We start from the raw sequence: 18,010 nt of genomic DNA, 5'->3' as shown, positions 1-18,010 counted from the left end.
GTAAATCTATTCCTTAACAATCCAGCTTTATCGTGTTAAAATTTCAGCGAAATCGAACAAAACCAGAATTAATTAGAATTTTTTTGCGACCTCACTTCTCAGACTTGACCTAACAAAGGGCGCTACGGTCGCCCATAGCAACCGAAAAACACGGACATAACAAAGCCGACGTTTCGGCCAAAAAAATCCAGAATTATCACCTGAGAGCTTAAACGTGAATGGGAACATTATTTTCGAACTTTTTTGAACTGATTTAGACGAAAGAATGGCCTCGGCAGGCTAGAAAAAAGACCAAGAGAAAAAACAGAACAGGACAGCATAACAAGCCGATAATATTTCACCGTGTGGCTTTTGGCACGAAAACGAAAATACAGCTTACTTCTGGATAAATTCAGCCTTAGAAGCCAGCAACTGGTCCCAAATTACTTTCTGTATCCTTACAAATGTCCTGACTTCCATCTCCGAAAGATTTTGCCCCAATTTTGAGCAACTAAACATTTCGCCGAGAGCGTCCGCCATTACGTTGGCTTGCATACTTAATTAGCTAACTTGCCAAAAATCTCCCGAGGGGGGGATATGACGAAAAGAGCTGAAAAATGGCCTGTTATTGGCTAATGATGAGATCATCCCACTGTCCAAATTTGGTGAGAATCGAAAGTAACGCCAATTTTCTGTCACGTTTTCAATCTATGGCCACTGGAGTGACCAAAATCGGCCAAGTGGTAGGCATTGAGTAGCCAGACGACGTCTTTGTGCGTAAATTATGTCACGTGACTTTACCAACTACCCAAAATGGAGAATAGAAAGGGCGTAGAGTGTAATTGTCCGGGTGGGGGTAGTTCTAAAAAAGAATTGTTGACGTTTCGACAACCTGAGCGAAAATCATCTTCAGAGTCAAATATATAGTAGTGTCAGTCCTGACTCGTCCCCAGTCGTCTTCATACAGGAGAGATACAGCGCGCGCTGCCGTGTGAAACTGAAACTGAAACTGAAAACTGAAACTGTGTGCTATATAAAGACGACTGAGGACGAGCCAGGTGTCAGTCGATGCATTCTCGTCCCCAGCGGCCGCGCTCAATTTGGTCAACATCAAGAATTGCGATTCTTAATGTTATGGTCCGTTGAACGTCATTGATCAATTTAGTCATGATAGTATTGGCTAACACTCATGTAAACTTTGTCATCCGTCTATTACTAGTCAAATTAAGTCAATCTGTTAGAAATCCGTTTGTCGGTTTCGTTTCCGTTCCAGACCAAAAACTGACAAACTTGACTAACAATAGACAGATCAAAACCGACCAATAACTGATGACAATCTTTCAGCTAAGCCAGCCTGACTAAACTGACCAATCACGTTCAACAGACCAGTTATAACAACATCGATTGACAAACACTGTTCACTTGACTCTGACTTCCGCTGAGGTTGTAGAAACGTCAGTCACCAACAACAATTCTTCTCAGAACTACCTCCATCCGGACGATTACACTATACGAACTACTAATATTCCTGAGTTCAAACCATTTACTATTAAAAACTCCTGACTAAGCTCCTTTTCTACCCCTGGGCATGGAGTAAAAACCCATCTTAGTCAGTCCTAGTCGGTCTACATGCTGACATGAGAGAATCTGGACCTCAGTCGTAAAAACTAATTTACGTATGCCATTTTCCATTACGTGTCGCCGTCATCTTTGCGTTGATATCCGAACTCTCTCTTACAGCAGCCAAAAACACCAGCGCTGAATAAAATTTCAGAAAAAAGAGGAGTAGTACCTCCAGACATATACCCAACTTTCAAAAATTCTTTCCTGGAAATTCTCCTTCCATTTATTTTTCATCCTGGAATTTTCAGTTAAATGATTTGCTTTTCGCAAATTTAACAATTTCGGATTTTCTGGCATCTTTTCTAGGAAATTTTCGTACCAATTGTCTCCATTTCGGAAATTTCGAGATTTTTAGTTAAATGGAAAACACCGAAAAATTGATAAAATTCTAACCATCTAGCAACTTTTCTCTCTATACAAATCTTGTTATACTTTAAACAATAAAATCATCGTTAATTGTCTCAGTCAAATATCAGTAATCTTGGTCTCTTAGGTCTCGCCCTTCAACTTACTGGTGTCCATCCCAGTGTTGTGAAGCAGTTATTAACATCCTCTCTCCTGAAAACATATCCACCTAAATTGTTACTCGTAGTGTGTGGTTGTTAAAGAAGCGTAGCTGTTAGTGTTATTATTGTTAGATGTTTTCAAATTGATCGGATAATCTAACTAGCGCGAAGATCTCAGATATTACAGAGCCGTGTAGCGCTCTAATGTAGTATTCACATTGGTCCTCACTCCTACCATTTTCTCTGTTGGTAGTTGGCTGGGGCTTTTCAATTTAAATTTAAATTTTTCAATGTTAAATTTCGGGATAATGTTACATTATGTATACCCTCAAAAATTACTACCTGTTAATTTATTTTACCTTTTCACTACTCACGTAATGGTCATAGTAATTTGAAATCTTACACATAACCCGCAGATTTTTGGACAAAATTATGACTTCGAGGCCTTCAACTCCCATTATGCTACAGAGATTTGCTCATCTCTTATCTAAGAAAGCCACCACAACAAATAAACTCTCTCGTAACATTCTTTTAATAAAACAAACATATTGACAATAACCCAACCACAATATAATATTTGTATATCATTGCAACTTTATTATACATCGTCGACACAATTTATAATACTATCAGTTGTCAACTAACCTATAAACCGCAGGGCCTGCGAATTCTACTACTGCAAAACACCACAGTATAACTTCAACTTCATAACAATAATCGAACTTTTCTCATACTCAATATTAAAATTTAGCTAGCCAAAAAATTATTCGTAAATCTATTCTTCCGAAGATTGTAGCAACAACAAAACCATCAACGAAGGTGAACACAATGTACGCGAAGACATCCCTTCAATGAAATCATCTCACCTTCTCTCAACGACTCGATAATTGTAAATGTTCGCTCAGCTTTCTGAGAAGTACTATCGTAACATTCGAAGAAAATATCGTTGATTCTTCACAATTTCTAAGACAGTTTCACCACACGTTCTTTTACTGAAGTAGAACAACTTGACAGATTCTCTCGAATCCTGATACCCCTCAAGACGTTTTTCGTAACTAGGATCATAGCGTACTATTCGCCGTTTAAAACTTTCGCTCACTTGCAAAGAGAAATTGAAGCAATTATGTAACAACCTTTCAACCGCACCTTAGTATCCATGTACTACTTATTATCACAAGGCTAACTAATGACGTGAATACTTTAACTTGACTTTTTCTCACCGACTATTCAGCTTTTTATAAACAATGCACAAATCGAAACAATTTATTTCATTTTCAGTTGTCAACTGACCTATAAAAAGTCAGCCTGCGGATCAATACTACTACTACATAAACGATATCATCGAAATGTACAATGTTCCCTTAAAAATCACAACGACTCAAAATAAATGTTCTTTATCACCATTGAACTTTTATCATACTCAACTATAAAATTTCGCTGTTCAAACAGTTGCTCGTAGATCTCTTCTTCCGAAGACTGAAGTGTGACATCAGGTGCTGGTTGATTCAACATTTCCTCAAGAACTGGGGTGAAGGCCTTGAGCCAAATAAGTTCATGGTCGCTGCCTCGTATTGCAATCCGAGCAGAAGCCTTCATACTGCAGGAAGACACCGGTTGGACTGTTTTACACTTATCGCATTTGACGCTTCTCTCTAGCATCGACGTAACATCACTTAAGTGCTTTCCGCATTCACAACACGACAGCCATTTCTTTAACTGTTGTGCGAAACCTATCTTCTCAACCGAAATTCTTCCGACATCAAACAGACTATCGAACAATTGTTCGCTTATATGTGGGAACTTTTCTTCTGTCGGCGTGATCCTAGCACTGTGAGTTGTCGTAAGGTATCTCTGAAAATCGTAGAACTTTACAAGGACATTTTCAAAACTATAGCAGCTATGATTCCTGACTTCCTGGATGATGTCTCCCTACAGCGTCAGGCGTATAGTTCCACTATCGTCTCTTATGGCGCACCGGTCCAGCATAGTAACAACGGAGCCATTTTTCATAACGACCTCGCGAACACGATCTGCACGGAGACTCAAACATCCCTTCACTGAAATCATCTCACTTTCTCTCAACGACTCAATTGTTCCTATAGTTTTATATGTTCGCTCAGCTTCCTGAGAAGTACCCTCATCATATTCAAAGACAATATCGTTGTTGCTCACAGACTCGATGCGAGACCTCTTTGAAAGAATAATATCCTCTTCTAAGACACTTTCACCACTCCTCCTTTTACTGAAGTTAAGCAACTTCACAGGGTCTCTCGAATCCTGGTACCTCTTAAGAAGCTTTTCCTTACTAGGATCAAAGCACACTACTTGCCGTTTACAACTTTCGCTCACTTGCAACGAAAAATTGAAGCAACGAAACGATCCTGTTCCGCTCTTCGCACGTCTGACATTATGTACGTACCCTTTCAACCGCACCTGATTGTTCATGTCCTACTTATATTATCTTCCGTGATATCACACTGCTTAACTGATGAATGCTCTGACTTAACTTTTTCTTACGATCCAACCCTTTATAAACAATGTGCAGATCGAAATTCGCCAATAAGAACAAGGAAAACACAACTCAAATGAAAACTAGCCAATCACCACTGCTAAATAAAAACCAATAATCATTCAGCGGAATTATTAAGATTTTATTACAAATAAATAACTTAAATTTTATCACGTACTCCATAAACACGAACAAAGTTCAAAACTAATCACAGCCAATCACACACCCGATGTGCTCTATTCTTATGAAAGCCCATGTAACATAAACTTTTGTTTTCCAAAACCCATGTAACATGACACTTTTGTTTTTCTTCTAAAACCCACGTAACATGACACTTTTGTTTTTCTTCTAAAACCCATGTAACATGACACTTTTGTTTTTCTTCTAAAACCCATGTAACATGACACTTTTGTTTTCCTTCCAAAACCCATGTAACATGACACTTTTGTTTTTCTTCCAAAACCCATGTAACATGACACTTGCTTTTTCTTCAAAAACGCACACAATATATACTATACTTCTCGCCAGTTTTCCTTCCAAACCCTTTCAACGAAAACGGTATTCTTTTCTGCTCTTTCCACCACTTAGTCCTAATCATTGATTCCATTTTCTTTTCTCTTATTTTCCGTTCCATAATTTACTTTCTTCTTACGACATCATTATCATCCCAAACGTCACGAAAACCATGCCTACCTCCACACCCCTTCACGTGTTCAAATTAGATTCCACCAACCACATTTCCTGATCTCCACATTAAACTTTGTACTATCATATCCAAGTACGTGATAAAATGTACCATGTTTACACCAAACCTAATCTAATTTACATCACAGCGATCCCACTGGTTACTATTTCCCTACTCCCATTGGTCACTCGCAAAAACATCTTATTTAGCCACCTGATTGGTGAATTTCGATCCATCCATACTCAATAAAACGTTCTTTCCATAGCACAATAAAACATTTTAAAACAGTCTCTGTGCTATACTCCTCACTCAACTCGCCTTCACCTATAAACAGTCACAAACCATGAATCAACTGCACCTCAAAGGCTACGTGCACAACGTAACTAAGACGATGCAGAGCAGATCAGGATCCACAAACTACTTTAACTTTTCATTGCAAGTTAGTGACACCCGCAAACGACGAGCCGTCTGTTACGATACTAACAAACAAAGCCTCATCGCAGGCTTCCAAGACTCCAGACAACCAATCAGTCTTCTCGACATCACAGAAAAGCCCAGTCTTCTCGACCCCTCCGAACGACATCTGATTCTCGGAAAAAAGTCTCCCATTGAACCCGTCAACAACGATGACATAACATTCCACTACGATGACACCGCACCCACAGAAGACCAGCCAGTCCTAACCACCATTGACAACGTGCGCCTGTTACACGAAAATCAGTTGGCTACAGTCAAAGGAATCCTCACACTTCGTACCGATTCCATTCGCGATGTCATTATGAAAAACGGCTTTCTCGTTCCCATGCTGGACCGCTGCACCATCACGGACAACTCTGGCACTATTCCCCTCACACTCTGGGGAGACCTCATCAAACAAGTTGCCAATGAAAACTCTTACTCCATTACGCACGTCCGTGTAAAACAATACGACTCCCAAAAGTACCTGACAACCACTCCGTCCACAACCATCACTCCAGCCGACGGACATTACACTCCGCCCACCAACGAATTCTTTAACAGTTTCTTCGACCCCAAAATGATCACTGCTGACAGAATTCGCCTCGCAGATACTTTCAAGACCTGGCTTTCCTGCTCTAAGTGCCAAAATCAGTTACCTGAAGCGACATCCGCTTTAAACACCGTCCTGAAATGCCCTAATTGCAATGCATTTCAACCGGCATCTTCCTGCAAAACCAACGCCTCAGTACGCATCGCCGTACGAGACAACAAGCACGAGCTTCTGTGGCTCAAGGTCTTCACCCCACTCCTTCTAGAAATGCTCAGCCACTCATCCACCGATGTCAACCTCCAATCCCCGCAAGAAAAAATTTATAAACAATTGTTCGAACTACGAAACATCACCCTCCACTGCAGCAAAACCTCAGACATCGTAAAAAGCATTTACTTTGACACCACCGAAAACAGTTAATCGAAGTGCCCTCTTAAATGACATATAACAATAGTGAGCTGTCATTTTCCCCCGTAAGTTACAAGTTGCGTTTACTTGATTTTTACGTGACATTGAACACAACTGGAACCGTTTTAAGATATTAAAAATAAATTGTAATATTAAATCACCCATTTTGTTCTCATTAAAACCATGAAAAACATCAATCTTTTGTGTTTAATTGCCTCGACATTCTAACAAATTCCTGGCCGAATGTTCCTTTGTAGAGGCTCGACAGCTATGTCTGCCGCCAAACTCTATCGTTTTTCACCCTTTTTCTTCAACATAACCCGCAAGATACAGCCATGTAAGAAATACGTTTTTCTTGACTTTTAAATAATAAAAACCAACATTGAAAATATAATTGCACTAACAATTCATTTCCCAATTTTGTTTGACAAACTACTTTCGAAGTTCATTTGAAATTTCCTTATGAATCAAATCGTGAATTTCAATCTTATAGCCAAGCCAAGCGCAAACCTACGGCAATCTTCGAACTCAGAAGAAGAAAGAGAAAGTAAACAATGACCTTCTTGCCCGAAAAGTGACACAATACCCGAATGGGTAAGTCTTAATACCAATGCACTCAAATTACAGAAAAAAGATATTCGCAATTCCCACTGCTGATGAAACTATTATAACCTTCTCTAATTCCAAAAATACTGAGTTATTTTGTACAACCAGAAACTTACAAAACAAGTATTTCTTCCTCGTAACAAAACTTCAAGAAAACTTCTAAAAACTTAAATAGGCTCTTTGTAAAGCCATTAAAAATGGCTCTTCTTAACGCCCCTACAAAACAACAATCTTGGTCCAAGAGAACCTAGTTCCCACGATTTCTCATCTTCCCGCCCTTCCGGAGCAAGAGAGGAGAAACTATGGAAAAGGCTAGTTACGTGTCTCTCGGAATATCGGACATAACTATTAACTTATAAAAGTTTGAGGCGGCCTTGTATGAGTGTTGTCTATGCTGGCATGATCCTATCGGAGTTTGGGATGTGTCGAAACCAAAATAAACCAGCAACGATATCATGTTCTCCAGCAATATCCGGCGGTAATATCCTGAAAACGACGAACAAAACTATGATAGAAAAAAAAAATCCAAATTATTGTAGGTAGTGTGCCCAATTCTGAAAGCGTCGCACCTTGTTGAAAAATCTCCTCAAGAACACGAATGAACAATTGCTCGCTGCGGCCAAGACTACGTTATAGAAAATCTTTCACATTAAAATGAATTAACACCACACCTACTATGTAAACCTTTTGAACAGCGATTAAACTAATTTTAAACCATTTAGCACCATCATCACTGAAAGCCAAAGCGAAACCTAGAGTGAAAATATCTTTTGAAATTTTACGGCGCCGTCGACGCCCCAAACTCTAAATGGCGCGAACAAGATAGAACGACTCATCGCGTTCTGAATTTCGTTGTCGCTGCTGAAAAACAAGTTAGATTTATCTTCGACTGAAAGGAGGCTACAAAAAAATATATAATTTTCATTGTATCGTTAATAAATCAGTGTAAAGTAGGGTTAACAAGACTACACCACTCCAACGGTTGGTAACATTTGTACCCTTGATGTTCTCCTTCAACTTTCGGTATCTCACTAAGACAACGTATATATCTATCTATCTATATAAAAAACAACACAAATGAAGAGTAAAACAATATATTTTCTATCCTTCACCTATATTTAGGCCCTTTTTGTGCGCAACAACTGAAAAACCCACACAAAAACACACCCACTCTCGTACTACACCAGCCCATCTATTCCAAGAAAACACTCCTGCACGCTCAATGTGCCTATGTTTCATACATACCCTCTTACGAAAACTTAAAATAAACAAGACCATTAGTCTTCAGTTCGCCTGTTTCTACCCTCAATATAAACCAGTCAGCCATACAATTTTAAGCAAAATTTTATGGCTTACTATTTGCTAAATCTTACCATTACCAATGTAACATTTTATCTACATCATAAATTCTCAGCTTCTTTCTTGCTGTACATCGTAACCAAAGACACTGGTCAAATTAACCAAATCATTACTATATATAGAGTCCCATGAATTCTGCTATCTCCGCAGCCTTTCAGTTCACAAAAAAATAACTCTTGCACGCCTTGCGTGCCTATGTTTAGGTATTGTTATTTCTTATTTTTCCTTAGGTTATTTATTTTTTTACTTGTTTGTTTTAAACATTAATTTTTTCTATCCATCATCGCATCTCTGGGCAATGTTCTGATCCTTATTGCTCTTCATACAGTGTCTATTTTTCCTCCGACCAGACTTTTTTTTCGATGTCTGGCGATCACTGATCTTTGTGTCGGCCTTTTTGTGCAACCGCTCCACGCAAACTACATTATGTTTCCGTCGATCAGCAAGAATAATTATACCTTTGTTTACCGAGTTCGAAATACTTTAAGCTGGATTCTTTTATGGAGTATCTGTCTTGACGTCAGCCGCAATTAGTGTGGACAGACTCCTCCCCCTGTTGTTGGGACTGAGATACAGACATGTCGTAACATTAAGGCGAGTTCGTGTAGTTATAATTTGTTTTCGGTTAATTGGTGCTTCACTTGGATCAACCTGGACCAATCAATCTGGTTGTGGGAAAAGACATCGCCATCGAAATAACTTCTTTTCTCTTAACACTTTCTCTAGCAATTTCGATTTTCTGTTACGCAAGGATCTACTTCAAACTGCGACGTCAAAAAGTTGAAGCAGTTATAATAAACATTTTTCGCAAGGACAACCGAACCAAGGGAAAATACCACTAAACATATATAGCAACATACAAAAAGCCAGTTCCTAGCATTTTGTGGGTGCAGCTCAGTGCCATTGGCCAGTAACCTGTCAGCGCTATACTCCTTGGATCCATGGCTGCTGTATATGTAATCGGATTAACAAATGACTTGGCTCGGATAACTGCAGCGACTCTAGTCTACTTTATCTCATCTCTAAACCTCATTCTGTATTGTTGGAAGATCCAAGAAGTGAAACAATCAGTGAAACACACAATCAAAATGCTTTACAGCTTTTAATAAATTAGTCACATTATCTTTATAGATCGACATAGTAAAGCAAGGTGATATATTGCAGTGTGGGAACATCCGAAATATGCAGACATTTACGTAGGAAAACAACAAAGAGGTACAAAAAAGCACAAAACAGTCCATGGTTTGTTTAATCTGAATGGGACAGAATGAGAACGGCGTGAAGTTGACAAATTTAGCCGAAGGTCCCGAAGGACTCAGGTTATGTTTAAGGAGCGCGAATGCCCATCGGAAAATGTAAATGAAATTCCAGAATGACACCACTCTGAATGTGACTAAAACTTTAGGAGACATCATAAGGGACACGATGATAATAATGATGGTGATGGGTATGGTGCATGGTAGTGGTGACGGTGGATGTGGTAGTGATGAGACTTGCTTATTGCAGACACAAGTTGTTGAAACGTCTGACCCGTTTGAATGGAGAGTTAGAGTACCGCTGCACGTTGCTGTTTGTTGCTACGTCACGGGGTTTTGCTGCATCATACAAACTGCTGACCCAATCTGGATGGCAGGCATATCACAGTATACCTAGGCTCACACGCTTTTAGAACTAAAAATAAACATTGTGTTTAGCGCTTTTGGGATCTCACGCGTCTAGAACGAAGAATATACAAATTGTGTTCAACGTCTTTTGAGTACTATTTCACGACCTGTACGGGTCGTGCGAGTTGTGTCAAGCCATTTACGGCTCATTATTGGATAAGGATGATGTCACCAGCGTACTGCACTTCCCTGATGTACATTTTGAGGACTTTAGTTTTCGACTGTCGTGCATTATCAATTCTTCGATTCTTCGTATTTTTCATATGAAAAAGAATCCACCTCCATAGATGAATTTGTCAGGTCATAGTTTTTAAATATGCGGCGTTTCATAAGAATCCGTTTCGAACTAATTGAAACTTGCCAATTTTTACAAAGAAACGTGCAACGAAATTATAACAACAAGACAAACTCGCCTACAAAACATTAGTCTCCTAACGCAGAGGTTGGTATGGCTTGTCAGGCACTCCTCGCCAATTATAACCTATTCGTGAAAAGAGTAGAATTGAAAATACCATTCACAATCCCTTAGTATCAGCTTCCCATTTTCACAGTTCTAAAAGGGCGCACTGTTCAGAGTAAAATATACTGAAAATTTAACTTCACTATACCAATTAAATGTTTTTCCTTCCTATGCAGGTACTTCGATCTGAACTAGGTAACATGCAGTCATTTCTCAATTTAATGAACTTCCATTTAGTTAATACATGGTGAAGTTCTGATAAATAAATATTTGCTGTATTGAGTCTCATGTATTGAGCAATATGCAAATTTTTAGCGAACATAAATTACCGCCGGCGAATTAGGGAGAAAAAACCCGCCCACGTCTCAAAAAAATTATCGTAGCCGGCATAACGGCATTATCTTGATAGGAATGTATGCTGATATAATTCTGTGTTCTTGAATTAAACTTTTTTTTCAGCATACGCAATAATTCTTCCGTTCATGTACTCGTTATATTCAAAATGAAAGATTTTAATGAACGAATTAGAAAAATAGGCTTACTGCAAAGAGGACAAACTATTTTCAGCTGTTATATTAATTCATAAACCATAACTGAAAAAGTCCCGTTCGTTTCCTTAGCCTCTGGGCTACCGATATAATTCGTTCTCACTTAAATTTTATTCTTTTTGCTCATTATTTCATTCTCTCTTAGCAACTGCGCATTATCGCAATCCTTTTCTTTTTGTCTTTTCGCATGGTGGAAATTAACACGAGGCAATGTTGACAAATGCATCGAAGCAACTGACATATCTACCACGACGATCATTTTGCAGCACAAGCATGAGTTCGCAATCCAATCACAAAACGTCTCCTCTAAATGTTAAACATTGTATGTATTCACATGGACGTAAAACAGTTATCAGCGACATATAAAATTCTCAGACCTAACAGCGCTCTTCATGGCAACTTCGATTTTCTGAACAACCAAGAACAATGGCAAACATTACTGAAGATGTAAACTTCACAAGCAAACTGAACCAAGCTCTAAGTGACCCACCAACTGGCATACTTGCATTTTTTTTAGCCTTCAACGTTTTTCTTTCCATCACCGCATCTGTGAGCAATGCTGTGATCCTTATCGCACTTTATAAAGTCTCTTCTATTTATCCTCCGACGAAACTTTTCTTTCGCTGTCTGGCGGTCACTGATCTTTGCGTTGGGCTATTTATACAACCAATTTATGCAACCGAGATTATGTCCCGTATAATCAAGATCAACATGAATATCTTGTTAACAAAAAGTCTCAGAAGTGCTTCTGCTTGGATTTTGTGCGGAGTATCTGCTTTAACATCGACTGGGATTGGTGTGGACAGACTTCTCGCCCTCTCGTTGGGACTAAGATACAGACATGTCGTAACATTAAGGCGAGTTCGTGTAGCTATGATTTGTTTTTGGTTGATTGGTGCTTCATGTGGAGCGATGTTGGTGTGGAGAGAGGATATTTCCTTTAAAGTAACCTCTATTCTCTTGTCCCTTGGTCTGTTAATTGCGATATTCTGTTACGCAAGAATCTATCTCAAACTAAGATATTATAAAACTCAAGTACAAGACCGTGTCCTCCAAGGACAAGCGAACGGAGGAATGATTCCACTAAACATAGCACGATACAGAAAGTCAGTTTCTAGCATTTTGTGGTTGCAGTTGACATTAGTTGCCTGCTATGCTCCTTGGGGTATTGTAGTCGTGCTTTATCTGAACGAAATAGAAAACGACGTGACATGGCTAGCTACAGAGACTCTGATCTACCTAAACTCATCTTTGAACCCGATCTTATATTGTTGGAAGATCAGAGAAGTAAGACAAGCAGTAAAAGGCATTATCAGATAGCTTAACTGTTCTTAAAATATTTAACAATTATTAGAAGTGGTTGAGAGAAACTCTACGAGAAACCACCATGATTTGTCAGAGGTTATTAGATTGTCTAGATACCGCTAAGATCACTTCGTTCGGTTCATGTTTCAGCCAATAATAGTCAAATATAAGTTAAGACAAAATCTTGAAAGAAGGGCGGATTAAAACCCTCTTGCTATTTTACAATTAATTAGATTATGAGCTCGAGATTTCTTTGAGGTTATTTCAACTATCAACTAAGTTAATCACGCCGAAGGCCGAATCATCTATCATCTCACAGCAATCGAGAGCGTACAATCTAATGGCCAATTCTTCCTCATAGGAAATCATGGTAGTTGTATTCATCAAAACAAATATTCAGTCCAAGATGATGAACTTCATCATCTTGGAATACGACTACCATGATATCCTGCAGGCACGTTTCATAGAGGGAATTTGCCAATGTTTTGGTAGAATTCCAACTAAATTTCTTTGAAATAATATTTTTCAATTATTCTCCTACAAATCAAGTAGTATTATTTAGTAAAGCTTCACGCTTTAGCGAAATCCCTTGCGGACTGAATCGCAGCTGCGACAGCTGTACACTGACACTCATCAGTTCATTCAACAATTTTTGAGCTTTTAAAGTCTCTTGACGGTGAATGTCCTTCCTCTTGACTTCTTGGGCTAATATTTGTCTTTTAGAACACAAAATGTCCGCGTCCGCGAGAAACTGTCATTAAGGGATTGAAAGGATCTATTGTTTTTTTATAAAAAACACGGAAAATGTTGTCTATTTTTCAATTATTCAAATATTCTCTTCGTCAAACATGTGAATAGGAGCAGATGAGGACGACGATAAGGGATTTGGAAAATAGACTTATTTCCATCGTTAAAATGATTGAAAGTTGTTTACCACTGTGTTATCAGAGACTCGACCAGGCTTGACCCCTGTTAAATATATCACTGAAACATAAATTGGAGTGTCCTTTCCTTAAACCGTGTTAAGACGATACATTTGATTTGGCTGATGCTATTCTTTCTGTCTACCAATTGATCTTGTTTCATAATTCATGCTGTACTGAAAAACTAAGACAAAAATGGCACAATGTTTGTTGTTATTTTGCATAATCAGTAGAGAGGTACTCTTTTGTTTCCAGGAAACGACAAATCTATCACTTTCAAACCCAAACAAGAATTCATAAAGTCATGACGGTGTTTGGATATCTAAAATTCAATTGGCATGGATTTTATTCGATTTTATTTCTCCATTTTCTCCTTAGTTTTAGCTTCCACCGAGAAGATATATTGTACACCCAAGACAGCGTTTGACCATATTTCCAAACACCTCGAGGTTTGTAAAAAAAAAATCACCTCCTCTACGAGTCGTACTTTCAACTCTCCTCTTGGTGTTTGGAAATCTGGTAAAGCACGCTCTCTCGTGTTTGATATGTTACCTTAAAAATGTAACTTTTTTCCCAAAGTTTAATTTCCATATAGGTGTCTTCATCTAAAGTAATGCCGAACAATATAAATTATGACGGTTGTTAAAGTTTCCTATGAAAATTTTAACTGATAAATGATCACCCCTGGCTCTCTGCTAAGTGTCAAACCAATCACAGCTGGTGTATCAATAAATTTATGTTAAACTCCAAAATGCTGCGCGCCATGTTTAGATAACGGCAGAACATGAAAGGTTAAAACACGCCTGTCCATCCTTTTCTTCAACCAAGAGTTAAAAAATATATGCAACAGATGCCATTGTTTTGAGTTTTTACAGCATTAATTGCTTTACAGAACGGACAAAATAGCAAATTTAATTTATTTTTCTTTTTATTGGTAAGCGAGGCGATTCATGAAAAACTGAGATCAGATTTTTTTCACCATAAATGATATTTCAGAATTTAAAGAAAATAGGCAAATGGGGAAATTTCAAGGCCCATTCAACTTAGAAAATTCTAGTGTTACACGGAAGTGCTATCAGGGTCATATGTAATCATCATTCTGCTATTATGGACCCATTAGGCTGCAAGCATAATAAGAATATATTTTTACACCTGAACGCACCAACCGGCGAGCTTTATTTTTAATCTTTGAGTATACTAAGAACAATATTGACTAATAGGCCCAAGCAATTGCAACTGATAAATCTTTCTCTTCAAAGGATAAACAAAAGGGCAAATAAATAAACCAATAAAAACCGGGCTACTAACAACTAAAAATAAAGGAACAGTCGTGTACAACAGTCATAATGGGAAACTGGATGTGTTATCAGTGAAATATTGAATTCTCAGCTCGACTTTAAACGACAAGCTGACCGAGGCTTTTAGTCAACTAACAGCACTCAGTCACAGCAACGTCAATTTTCTGACCACCCAAGAACAATGGCGAACATTACTGGAGATGGAAACTTCACAAGCGAACTGAACCAAGCACTTAGCTCACCACCAGCGGGCACGATTGAGTTTTTTCAGCTTTGAACATTGTTCTATCTCTCCACAAAGTCTCTTCTGTTTATCCTCCGACGAATCTTTTCTTTCGATGTCTGGCCGGCGGTAAACGATCTCTGCATTAGACTTGTGGTATAACCACTCCTTGTAACCGAGTTTTTGTTTCGTATGACAAAGATGAACGTGAATGTCTTGCACAGTTTTTACATAGCGAATCGCACTTCGAGTTTGATTTTGGGTGCAGTATCGGGATTGATCCCGCAATTACTGTGGACAGACTTCTCGCCCTGTTGCTGGGACTGAGCTACAGACTTGTTGTAATATTAAGGCGTGTTAGTGTAGTTATAATTTGTTTTTAGATAGTTAGTGCTTCAGCTGGAACTATCCGAATTTGGAGCAGAGATACCTTCTTGATGGCACTGTCTAGTTTCTTCCTGTTTTCCCCGTTAATAGCGATTTTCTGTTGTACGAAGATCCACCACCTCAAGCTACGACATCAACAAACTCATGTACAAAATCATGTTCCTCGAGGACAAGAGAAGGGAGGAGGTATACCAATGAACATAGCAGGATACAAAAAGTCATTTTCTATCATTTAGTGGGTGCAGCTGGTACTGATTGCTTTCTATGTTCCTTGGCGCACTGTTGTTGTTCTATATTTAAATGGAATAGAAAATGACATGGCTTGGATAGCTGCGGAGACTCTAGTCTATTTAAACTAAACTCTAAACCCGATCCTGTATTGTTGGAAGATCAGAGAAGTTAGACACGGAGTGAAATACACAATCACACAGCTTAACTGTTTTTTAAGCAATTAGCTGTATAGATCGACGTCAAGTTACATAGTGATGTAGCACAATGTAGAAATAGCGAAAACAGGAGACATACTGTATATATTTTGTTAATTGTTTCCATAGAAATATCGATTTCCCCGTAAAAATGCGGCTCGCAGAACGCAGTTCATAATCTTGGGTCTCCTGTGGTTTCAAGGGTGACTTCTTTTGAGACTTTTTCGTCAAACATCTGCTTTTTCTGCGCAGTTTTGAATAACGTCATACGTCAATGCGTAAAGACTGTCGCGCAACTCGTGGTTTTCGTAGTAGTCTGAGCAAGTCTGAGCATTATAAAGCGGATTTCTAAAGCTAGAGACTACCGCGTGGTTTATAGTTTATTTTATACGTCCACGAACACGACTTTGAATCGCCTTGGCTTTGGGATGTTAACCATGGGAACAGCTATATTTTATTGGCTATAGTTTGATTGCATTCGTTGATTACTTCCAGTCGCTCAGTCTTTATCCGGTAGCAATAGTCAGTTAGTGAAATCATTTAAGGTATACATATTAAAGTGACGGCGTCGAACGCACTCATAATCTTTGATTACTACCCATATAGATTTATTATAACCAATCAGATTGCATCATTGCCGGTCAAATATTTTCTAAATATTGAACCGGGCGTTGTTTTGAATGATCACTCGCCTCCACTTTTGACGATGTTTTCATTGCATTCGTTGATTAGTTCCAGTCGCGACCTGAGTTAGCTCAGTCTTTATCCGGTAGCAATAGTCAGTTAGTGAAATCATTTAAGGTATACATATTAAAGTGACGGCGTCGAACGCACTCATAATCTTTGATTACTACCCATATAGATTTCCAAAAGGTCTAGATAGCAGCAGACATGTAAGTATTTTAAGGAAAACGACCAATTTTTTAAGTTTGCAAGACATGTTTCGACAGAGCTTCTGTCATCTTCAGTTGAATGAATGATTACAAAGCAAGTTGAATAATAAGTAGGCAAAAATGCTAATTAAGACAAATAGTAACAACAAGAACGTGAAAAGGTGTAAGTTAAAAGGATAATTTTAGATTTACATGGTGTAATTGCTGATTGAGGGAAGGTAGTTCTTTTTGAATATGAATAGCCTCCTTTATCTTGAGTTGAAAGCTGGTAGTGGCGTGATCTAAAATATGAAAGCAGTCTATTGAACACAATGAGCGACAACGTTCAGAATTCTGAAGATGTTTGAAGATGTGAGAGGCCCTATCAACGGCTAAGTGCTCACGTACGCGTGTGGAAAAATGTCGGGAGGTTTCGCCGACATAACAGGCATTACAGCCCGCACATGTAAACTTATAAACCACACGTGAACGAAGCCCGTCGGGGATAGGGTCTTTCACACCAAAAAGGTTACCTATCTTGAAGGAAGAAAAAACTAATTTGATAAAGGAGGAGATAAAGGAGGCTATTCATATTCAAAAAGAACTACCTTCCCTCAATCAGCAATTACACCATGTAAATCTAAAATTATCCTTTTAACTTACACCTTTTCACGTTCTTGTTGTTACTATTTGTCTTAATTAGCATTTTTGCCTACTTATTATTCAACTTGCTTTGTAATCATTCATTCAACTGAAGATGACAGAAGCTCTGTCGAAACATGTCTTGCAAACTTAAAAAATTGGTCGTTTTCCTTAAAATATTTCCATATAGATTTATTATAACCAATCAGATTGCATCATTGCGGTCAAATATTTTCTAAATATTGAACCGGGCGTTGTTCTGAATGATCACTCGCCTCCACTTTTGACGATGTTTTCGGTTGTTTAATGGTTTACTCAGTTTACCAAAAGAATGAACTAACCCGTAACCCGTAACCCGTAACAGTCTTGTTCCTTTTCTTCCAGTTCTCTTGTCCTCTTTTATTCCCTGATACTTCAAAGGTGAGTCAATGATAAATCGAATCTCAGAATTTTGCGATGTAAGCTTATGGCCGCTCTTTTTTTTTCGGTCTCGTCATCGCTAAATCTCTCTTTGACCAAGCTTACTCGGGATCTTACCAGGAAAATACAGACCCTTGGTCTTTTCTGTTTGTATTGTCT

At 38.5% G+C, this 18,010-nt stretch overlaps 1 protein-coding gene and 1 pseudogene across 1 annotated transcript; one reads left to right on the top strand and one right to left on the bottom strand.

Annotated features, from left to right (window-relative positions):
• Positions 1–2,621: 2,621 nt before the first annotated feature.
• Positions 2,622–7,035, bottom strand: LOC110046563 (uncharacterized; annotated as a pseudogene).
• Positions 7,036–11,745: 4,710 nt separating this feature from the next.
• Positions 11,746–12,693, top strand: LOC149097110 (melanocortin receptor 4-like). The gene has a single exon (XM_089279933.1). The coding sequence runs from the start codon at positions 11,783–11,785 to the stop codon at positions 12,674–12,676; it is 894 nt and encodes a 297-aa protein (XP_089136059.1). The 5' UTR covers positions 11,746–11,782; the 3' UTR covers positions 12,677–12,693.
• Positions 12,694–18,010: the final 5,317 nt, after the last annotated feature.

Source organism: Orbicella faveolata, unplaced genomic scaffold, assembly GCF_042242905.1.
Source record: "Orbicella faveolata isolate gen_17 unplaced genomic scaffold, um_ofav_v1 contig_47, whole genome shotgun sequence".
In the NCBI taxonomy this organism is placed as follows: Eukaryota; Metazoa; Cnidaria; class Anthozoa; order Scleractinia; family Merulinidae; genus Orbicella; species Orbicella faveolata.
The sequence above is the reverse complement of the archived record's forward strand: the minus strand, read 5'-3'. Positions and strand labels throughout refer to the sequence as shown.